Source organism: Ostrea edulis, chromosome 3 (assembly GCF_947568905.1).
Source record: "Ostrea edulis chromosome 3, xbOstEdul1.1, whole genome shotgun sequence".
NCBI classification, from domain to species: domain Eukaryota; kingdom Metazoa; phylum Mollusca; class Bivalvia; order Ostreida; family Ostreidae; genus Ostrea; species Ostrea edulis.
In genome coordinates this window covers 48,581,225-48,591,081 of record NC_079166.1, presented here as the reverse complement: position 1 = coordinate 48,591,081, position 9,857 = coordinate 48,581,225, and the positions used below count along the sequence as shown (strand labels likewise).

At 35.6% G+C, this 9,857-nt stretch overlaps 2 protein-coding genes across 2 annotated transcripts; one reads left to right on the top strand and one right to left on the bottom strand.

Moving 5' to 3' along the window:
- The first annotated feature begins 3,880 nt into the window (after positions 1 to 3,880).
- Positions 3,881 to 7,309, top strand: LOC125677230 (uncharacterized). Its single transcript, XM_048915233.2, has 5 exons — positions 3,881 to 4,503; positions 4,870 to 5,059; positions 5,715 to 5,919; positions 6,785 to 6,883; positions 7,096 to 7,309. The coding sequence occupies exons 1-5, from the start codon at positions 3,963 to 3,965 to the stop codon at positions 7,264 to 7,266; spliced, it is 1,206 nt and encodes a 401-aa protein (XP_048771190.2). The 5' UTR covers positions 3,881 to 3,962; the 3' UTR covers positions 7,267 to 7,309.
- On the bottom strand, positions 5,908 to 9,390 carry LOC125677231 (uncharacterized). Its single transcript, XM_056158048.1, has 2 exons — positions 8,820 to 9,390; positions 5,908 to 8,459 (listed from the first exon to the last, which is right to left on the bottom strand). The coding sequence occupies exons 1-2, from the start codon at positions 8,878 to 8,880 to the stop codon at positions 7,360 to 7,362; spliced, it is 1,161 nt and encodes a 386-aa protein (XP_056014023.1). The 5' UTR covers positions 8,881 to 9,390; the 3' UTR covers positions 5,908 to 7,359.
- Positions 9,391 to 9,857: the final 467 nt, after the last annotated feature.

The following is a 9,857-nucleotide window of genomic DNA, read 5'->3' as shown; positions in this document are numbered from 1 at the left end:
AATTTCACCTTATTAAAAATGACAGAAAATAGTCAAACTGACTACATAGGAGACATATTTCAAGCCCTGTAAAATCAAGGAGCTGGGGGCCTCACGGCGGCCCCCAGACCCCTGCCTCATAAACATGCCCCCCAACCGCAATTCCTGGATCCGCCCCTAGTAAATTTTCTACATCCATTGAGGACCGCAATGTGCTGCGCGCCCTCTGTATTCATAGGGAGATAACTTGCGCAACATTGTGGAAAAACTTGTACTAACATCTTAACGTGGTAAAAGCAGGGTTATACCAACTTTTTATTCAGTACATGCCAAAAGATAAAACGGATTTATCTAATTATTATGTAAAAAGGAGAAACTAATATTTAATCGTGCAACTGTCTTGAGGCCAACAGAAGACGTATTACGATTCAGTCTGATTAAAATCAGACCCCATACTCATTATCATATCGTTCCCTGTCAGACCCCAACGATATGATAATGAGTATGGGGTCTGATTTTAATCAGACTGTATTACGATTGACTTGCACGTGACACGTGATGCGTACGTTACTAGTGTGATTCTTACGCGGCTAACGTCATCTTCACGAGTCAAGGGTTAATGCAAGGTAACGAATTAATAACCACTGACTTGTGAGGATATAACTCTATGTCATCGTTTCTTATTATGTCACAAAATCTTGTGAACACTTCTCCTCCTATATATATACTATATTTTTTTATTTCCAATCAAGGGCCCTCAAGGGGCAGCATGAAAATACATACAAATAATATACATATACATGTACAAGTAAAGAAAGAAGTGATTACATAACACATAGTTATATACAAATACAGTGTCATATATTGTTCAAAATAAATTTTCCTGTTATATTTAGAATGGATGGCTCTTCAGAACATAGTATGTAAATGAATTTTTGTTCATCATTGAGTTTGGTAAAATTTTTAACTGTTTTTTCTATACCAACTTCAATCATTAATTTATGAGCTGATATCCGTAACTTACAAATAGATCGTCTAATATCAAAATTTTTAATTTTATTAAGATAGTTCTCAAAACCAAAGTGCTCCTTAAGCTTAAAATAAGTGCACAGTTTCCCATCAATTAATTTATTTCGATTATTGTACCAGGTTTCAGTGTATTTATCACAGAGTAATTTCTTTACAATTTTCTTAAATCTATACTGACTAAAATCTCTTAACGGATATCCAATTTTAATATATTCTAAAGCTTTTTCTACTAGTGAGTACCATGACAGTTTGCTGTTTAAATGTTAAGATTTACTACATAGATAAGCATCCTTAAGTAGTTTAAATTCATTTTGGTTTTCAAGCCTGTACCAATAACAAATGATTGATTTCAAAATATCATGATGTAGAGGAAATCTCCCCAATTCTGATAGTACAGCAAAATTTGTACTTTTCTTATGTACACCCAGAATACATTTAGAATATTTATGATGAAGCTTCTCACAGTGAAGTGATTTAAAAAGTTTGGCTGGATCAAATGGTGATGATTTTAATTTATTCCATGAACCTATGTATCCACCCCATATTTCAGAATTATATAATAAAATTGGTTTTATCGTGTGGTCAAAGAGATGAGTACTTGTTTTGATTCCTGGTGCTAAACATAAAAAGTCTTTTTTCAATTTATAAAATCCTTTGAGGGCTGTGTTATATAGTTCAGATTTAGCGGTACTAAAACTGCCAGATGCAGAAAAAAAGGTACCCAAGTATTTATAATAAGGTGTACATTCAATATGTTTGTTCTGAAATTTAAATTTACACTGCAGTATTCTCACAGCCTTGTTAAAGACAATAACTTTTGTTTTCTTAACATTGACATTCAAACACCAATCATTACAGTATGTTTCTAAAATATCTATTCTCTGTTGTAAACCCTCTGCTGATGTTGACATTATTACTATATCGTCTGCATACATTAAACAATTTAAATTTTCTTTTTGAAGTGATACAGTATCTATACATTTTTCGAGATATAATGGAAAGTCATTAATGAAGATTTTGAACAGAGAGGGACTTAACTTGTCCCCCTGTCTTACACCAAGGTTAATCAAAAATGGATCAGTAAGACTATCTCCGATTCTAACACATGCTTTAGAATTCCTGTACATATCCTTGATAATGTTGTAAAAATAACTGCCAATATTCATATTCAACAGTTTATCAGATTTGAAACTTTGTACAATGCTTTAAACATGTGCATTGCATATTGGTGGGACAGGAGGATCCAATTATTTTCCTTAACGTTATAGTGGATCGAAGAGGGTTGGAGGATGTAAAATAGCTTGTGAACACTTTTCCTCCTATATGGCTTATCAGATAGATTTCAAACTTTGTACAATGCTTCATTGCCATTGTTAGATGTGCATTTTATCGGGACAGGAAGATCCAATTATTTTCCTAACAGTTCTAGTGGACCCAAGAGGGGTGGAGGATGTTAAATTACCTTGTGAACGCTACTCCTCCTATATGGCTTATCCAATAGACTTGACATTTTGTACAATACTTCAATGCCATTTGCAGATGTGCATATTGTAAGGACAGGAGGATCCAATTGTTATCCTTAAAGTTATAGTGGATCGTAGGGACGGAGTGTGTAAAATAGTTTGTGAACAATTATCCTATATGGCTTATCGGAGTTCATAATGGCTATATTCCTGCTAATGCTTTCTCTTCCATATCATGCAGTATGTTAAGGGGAGGGAGATTCATTTGGAGCACTTCCAATTTGGAGGAACTGGGGAGACATTTGTTTTTCATAAAAACAATCTCTAGTGAACCATTATTGATTCTTGATAATGATAATAAAATTTATATAGTGCCATATATAAAACAGATTACTCTAAGGCGCTTTACAAGGGTAAGAAGCGGAATGCAGCAATACAACAATTAAATGACAGTATGACAAAATCTTATCTGTAAAATTATCAAAATAAAAAACAATTTTTAAGATCGACAGCTAAAAGTTGTTGGGGTTTTTCCCCCCATTAATCATTAGCCATATAAATTGTTTTTTATCTGATAAATTGGTAAATATTTTGTTTCATTTACTCTCAAACTTGTATATATATATATATATGTACAGGACAGTCAGCATTTAAAGTTGCGTAATGCACACGTTCTTTAATGTTTCTTTCTAAAGGAATTATCTGACCAGTTTCTGTACTAATACAGTATGTATAAACTGAAGGACCAATAACATTGTTTGTAACTGTTGACACTTTGTAAAATTTTCGTAATGATTACAGAAAAATAATTTTTAGTGAAGATTTACTTGAATTATATAATGAAAAATGCAAGGTCCAGTTACATGCATTTCCCTAACTAATTAAAACGTTACATTGTGAATTTGAAATACACATGCAATACAGCAATAAATGGTTTGACTTGTTACTCTTCTAAAGAGTTCAGCAATGCTCTAGTATTTTTACCTTAAACTTCATGTAATGGAACTTTGAATTTGATACCATGGTAGCAGTATTCAATTTAATTGTCATTTCATTAACCTACCTAAATATTGTAGACGATAGAGAGCAGTTTGCAGGGGTGGGCGGATTAGAAGTCGCATTTCTTTTGAGGCTCCACTGAAACCCTTTTCATACATGTATATCAACGTCAATGTATGGTACAGATTTTTTTCTGACTTTATTTTTCGTGAAATAAAGACTTTGTTTCACTCGCATGGACAGTCAATCTATCAAACAGTGAGATACCGGTATAACGAGAGAAAAAATAACTTCAGTCCTAAAAGAGGAATGATATATATCTAAAGTGTGATCCAGCATTACAGATATCGGTTTTTATCATTACTGCGTGCGCATTTAATCTCTAAAGGCGGGAAACACCTGCAAATCTAGAGAGATTAAACCTTTGTACAAAAAGTTTTTGACCTCTACCTTTTTATACGGTCTCAGTATTACAGAACAATCGACAGGAATATGGAGACTGTTACACGTGTATTTATTCTCTATTCACTCTTGGGTCTTAATAACGGCCAGTTTGGATTTTCAAATTCGTACAGTGCTGAACAATGTGCATCTAAACTTGCCTGTTCGCTGAATTACAGCCAAGTTTTCGACTCCAAGATAAGAGAACTGACCTACCACCATAATCTAGATTTGTTTACACTCCGCAGCTTCTTCACTGAAAAATTGATGCCTATCCAACGGGACGCAGAGATACTAAAGGTCAATACATCCGCCATGTTCCAAAATTTTGGCCGGGAAATTTCGAACGTCTACACGACGTTGGGTCATGACCGAGAATTTCTGAACAACCTGACTCGTGGAGTTTATGATCTTGGAAAATCTCTCCATGGAGAGATTGCGGTCCGTATGAACGATGTTCACCGTCTGGTCGTGGAACTAGGAGGAGTACAGAACAAACTGGGGCTGTTACAATCACAAATCAACGACCTGAAGGGGGCCAACGCCACCGAACAGGCGCCGCAACTCGTACAGCCTGGAAAACAGTGTCAAGGTATTTCAGGGTGTCAGTGAATAGTGTCGTAAAACCTCACCTCTGGTGTGTACAAAGATGATGTTACTGTTTGCCCCACGCTTTACGGGATTTATGAAATTATCACCGTTCTTCACTTTTTCATCTGATTTATACGCAGTTGGACCATATTGAAGGGTTTCATATACAATCACGGTTGTCGCTTTGTTTGTATTTTCAAGACATAAGGAATAGAGAACAAAGAAGTAAAAAAAAAAAAAAATTATACACTTTTTAACATTTGTTTGTGACATTCTTGTCAGGTATTTTCTTAGGCACTACCATCATATCTGTTTCATCATTAGTATTAAGGTGATTAATGTTTACATTGTATGATTTTGATTACAGCTGACAACCACACATTAGCGGAGCTGGCTGAACTTAAAAAGAATAACACATTTTTAGAGAGAGTTTACACGTACGCCGCCGACGCTGTCAAGAGGTTGACGTTAAACTTGGCAGACCGCGACAGACAAATCTTATTATTACAGCAAAAGGTGCAGAAACTACAGAACCAGTCTGCCGGACCCCTAATCAGGTACCTAATCAATCAACGGCTGCATTTTAATTATACTTTAAATTTCCAAATTCATGTCAACATGCGAGAAAAGTAAATCAACATACAACTAATTATGCCTGCATGAAAGATAATTATGTTGACATGCAAGTTTTTATAGAATCTGATTTTAATATTGGTAAATTTACTTGCGTCAAGATATAGGGCTCACGGCGGGTGTGACCGGTCGACAGCAGATGCTTACTCCTCCTAGACACCCGATCCCACCTATGGTATATCCAGGGGTCCGTGTTTGCCCAACTCTATATTTTGTATTCATTACAGGTCACTGTTCGTTATCTTCACCTTACCAATGCCAGTATCTGACATTGTACATGCAAAATGTAACATAATTATGTAGGCATGCGACTTATTTACGTCAACATGCAAGTTTCGTCGACATGCGTAATTATCTTGCAAGTTAAATAATTATTACCGCCGACTCATTGCGAATTTTATAATTTTGCATGATATCACAAAACCGATTGAGTATACTCGACTAGTTTCTTTACATCTTGAGAATATATTCCTGAAGATATCAAGAAACCAGTCCAATATGGTTCTGTTTGTTTGTTGTTTTTTGTTGTTGTTTTTTTTTTTCTTTTTGTTGTTGTTTATTTTCATTATCTATTTTTAGCGATTGTGATTTTCCTCTTGGGATGGAGAACGGGACAATTCCTGACTCCGCCATCACTGCCAGCGAGACCCACACAAACTACAATACCGCCGGCGCGCGCATAAACAGCCAGGCCGGATGGTATACCAATGACAAGTCAAGGTCACATGACTGGATCCAGGTGGACCTGGGTCAAAAGAAGCATGTTACTAAAATAGCTACTCAGGTAGATTTTATTTTCTAAACTTTATCAAAATCAATTTAAAGGACTCTCTGTGGTATCAGACGCGGGGACGTGGGAAGTACTTAAAAGATCGAGGGTTTGAGAATGGATATTAATACTATGTCCCAATCTATACAAAACAGAATCATTCCTTTTAAAATTATCTTTGTATGCTGTTTTGCGTCTCATTCGAAAAATTTTCATTCATGTAAAATCGTCATCGGATTTATCTGTTAAGAAATCATAGGGAAAATTGAACGAAAAACTTCATCAATGCGCGTAGCGCTTCAATTGAATTAATCAAATCAAAGAGATGATCAAATCATTTATACCGAGCTCTGAATAATGAGTAATAATTCCATGCACCACACTGATGCGCTCATAAATTGAAATGACGATCAAATCAATTATTGCTCTCATCAACTGAATTAAATTAAAGCGCACATCAAATCCATTATTGCGCGCAATAATTGAATTGATGATATTTTCAAATAATCAAAGATATCTTGAGTTTATGTTGATTTGTCGCGCCATACTTTACGCTTATCATCACTTACCAAGGTGCACGGATTATTTATTAAGTACGTGTACCAGAGTGTAGCCCAACATTTAATTTTTACAGATATGTGTTATATATCTGGAAATGTACAATCTACAATGGATACTGTTTCTGTGATTAATATCCTGTTGTGCTCTTTGTCTACTCTTGTTATCATTATTGGTCGTAAAAAGCATTATCTATATAGATATATTCCACATAAAATGTTTAAATGAAGATAATCAGCTAAAATTGAAATAAGAACAACAATATCACATGAAATTAAATGCAACGATTTAACACGAATCAATTCTTCTCATTTCTCTTAAGGGAGCCCCGTGTTGTGACGTCCGTGTGACTAACTATACGATACAGTTTTCCTCAGATGGTCTCCAATGGATGGACTACCAGGAGAACTGCCAGAAAAAGGTACAATGTGTTATGTCAATTAAACCTCTGATACTTGAACTTAGTTTGTTTACTTTTATACTGCTATCAGCCATACACCTAATCTCCATGTGACATCTACACTGATACGCACCTGTATACTAATGAAATAAAAGCAACTGGATAAAGGATAGCTGAAAATTAGGCCAACAAGTACATTTACTAATATATATTAATGTTTTTGTACATTTCAGTACTTTGATGGTAACACAGACCAGACTTCGATCAAGCAACACAGCTTGGAACCTCCCATTAATGCACGATATGTCAGAATCCACGTGGCAGACTTTTATAAGCAGCCCAGTAACACAAACAACTACGTGGGCATGCGCTTTGAGTTGTACGGATGTTCTGTCAGAACTTAGTATCTTGTTTATATCACATGGTGATAAAATCTGCAAAATATTACACATATCTTAATCCATATGGGGAAAAGTTGGAAATAATTTAAATACTATCTATGAATGGAAAACGTTTACAAACGGTAGTCCATAAACACTGTATCCCATATATTTCGCCATTTTTGCTAGGCCCTCTGTTTCAATGTGTCTTTCAAACAATTTCTCAGGAAAATGAAGTCCTTTCCGGTGACTCTCCGCTTTAATTAGTAAACTACATCCACCAACACCATCTATAGGAACAATTCTCTTGCCCTCCCCTCGTAAATGTGGAAGGTATATCCTCATCGATGGACCATATCCCTCTACTATAAGATGCCCTTTCGGAAGTCCCTTTTGCTTCTGCAAAGACTCGGTCGTTTCTCGCCATGTATTTTTGTCGTAAACACGCAGTTTCCCTCTACCGTCTTTGAACAGACAAGAGGCCGATACTACATCCTTGTCTGCGTGGATCATTTGTTGTATTAAGTCTGAAGGAGCGGTACGCATGTCAGAATCCAACCACAGAACGTAGTCCTCGTCCCTCAGCGCTTCCTTCAATAGCAGGTTTCGTGCTTTTGCTAGGTGACTTCTTCGTTGAAGTTGATTTCCACGAGCATGTTCAAACCCCCAGCTGTCCTCTGTTCGACCAGTGAGGTTGAGATGGTAGACGTCTGCTCGGCGAAATCCAGTTGCTTTTATTTCATCCGCAGCAATGCGTGCTTTGGCTAGTGTATTGTCCCGACTGCCGTCCTCTCCAAAGGAAAGAGATAACAGGTGTCTCGGATAATCCAGACTTTTGATAAGATCCACATAGCTCTTCATTTCATGTTCGCTGTTGTGGATGGGGGTAAGAATTAAGACCACGAAATCTTGGCATAATGTCCTGTTAAGCACTGTGAAATACTCGATAACTTCAAACGATACCTGTCCGATTGTATCATTATTTAATGAATTCTTAGGCACAGGTGGTAAATTCCACTTGGAAGTGTTGAAAATCTCTTGAGATTCATTATAAAAGCATGTTGTTTTCATGCTTGTTAATCCACGTTTTTTACTTGCGTGGTTTGAACCAGTCCACTCATACAGGTATATACAAAGACACACTGCAATTCCCAACAAACAAAATTCCTTCAATTGTCGTCTCCGAAAACACATACTAGTAATCATGTGGAAAAAATCTGAAAATTTATTCAGACGTCCTTCAAATTTTGCATGTAAAATACAAATGGTAGTTTATAAATAAGATTTCATAGTACATTGATGGAAAATCACATCTTTTAATCGATTGCATTCGATCATTAAATCTGCGCTCTATACTGCATTCATCAAACTTAACGACAAGGTAAACAAAATTTTGGCCAGCAAAAGACTCGAAATATGAAGAAAAGACTTGAAATCAAATAAAACAGATTAGTAAAAAATAAGTCTTTCGCATTTGCAAAAAGTTGTACTTAAATATACATAGAATAAAAATAAAGGGAGAATATATTCGTTATCATATCAGCATTTTTTATATGTAGAAAAATATTCATGTTTACCTGTGACATATTGCAATGTGTAAAGCAAATACACGCCGACATTCAAAGTGCGCCGAAGCATTTACAACGTATTTAAACAGTGAATTTATCAATGATATCTATCAGCATGATTTTAATATCTCCCAGGTTTTCCACAACAGAGAAAGTTTAATTTATGCTGGGCGTTCCCCTAGCTTTTTATATTGTATTATATACACATTTATAAGGAATCCCGCGTATACCTAGAACCTGTTCAATGTTGGATTGAGATGAATATCTACCACTTTATTACTACTCAATAAAGCTTCATGAAGAAAATGTGACTCCCAACACGAGGTTTTTGAAGAATACAACCTACATGCATATATTTCAAGTTTATGAAAATATTGTGTATGCATTTCAAAGTCATTATTTAGTCCTTTTCATTTTGTCTTAATCCATTTTTTTTTTTTTTATCTGTAAGGGTTATTAAGTTATCTGATCAGTTTTAAATTTAACCAAGTGTAGGTAGTCCTCAAAATTTACCCTGGCAAGCTACATTTTCTACTGTATATTTCTTGTAATTAGATCAAAACCAACTATTTTACCACGGTTATTGCAAAGGTCAAAGGAATGCCGTGGTCATTATTCTACGATATACGTTTATACGTATTAACTGATAATGAGAAAATTGAGACACATCTCGGTTGCACTTCGAGTTTTGCTAATGCAACAATAAAGTCGATGACTGATGTTTTACTCTATAAAGACGCCACCAGCTACAGATTTCTACCTCTGAGATTGTTTTACTCTATACGGACGCCACCAGCTACAGATTTCTACCTCTGAGATTGTTTTACTCTATACGGACGCCACCAGCTACAGATTTCTACCTCTGCGTGGCGTAGCAGTGAAGGTTCGTTATCCAGGCTGTTTAGCACTTGTTGACAAAAATTTATACTAATTTTAGGGCTAAAATTAGGAATCTTATAACTAAATTAGGACAGTTTTAGACATTGAAATGGGCTTACCTTTGCAAATTTGACTATAAAGAAACTCACAAAAATACTGCAAGTGGAG

What these genes read in the sequence shown, in the direction of transcription:
- LOC125677230 (XM_048915233.2), top strand. Translation starts at nt 3,963, where the DNA reads ATGGAGACTGTTACACGTGTATTTATTCTCTATTCACTCTTGGGTCTT. An exon ending in TTACTAAAATAGCTACTCAG is followed by an intron (nt 5,920 to 6,784) that starts GTAGATTTTATT and finishes ATTTCTCTTAAG; the next exon opens with GGAGCCCCGTGTTGTGACGT. An exon ending in AGGAGAACTGCCAGAAAAAG is followed by an intron (nt 6,884 to 7,095) that starts GTACAATGTGTT and finishes TGTACATTTCAG; the next exon opens with TACTTTGATGGTAACACAGA.
- LOC125677231 (XM_056158048.1), bottom strand. Translation starts at nt 8,880, where the DNA reads ATGCTTCGGCGCACTTTGAATGTCGGCGTGTATTTGCTTTACACATTG. An exon ending in CACATTGCAATATGTCACAG is followed by an intron (nt 8,460 to 8,819) that starts GTAAACATGAAT and finishes ATAAATTTTCAG; the next exon opens with ATTTTTTCCACATGATTACT.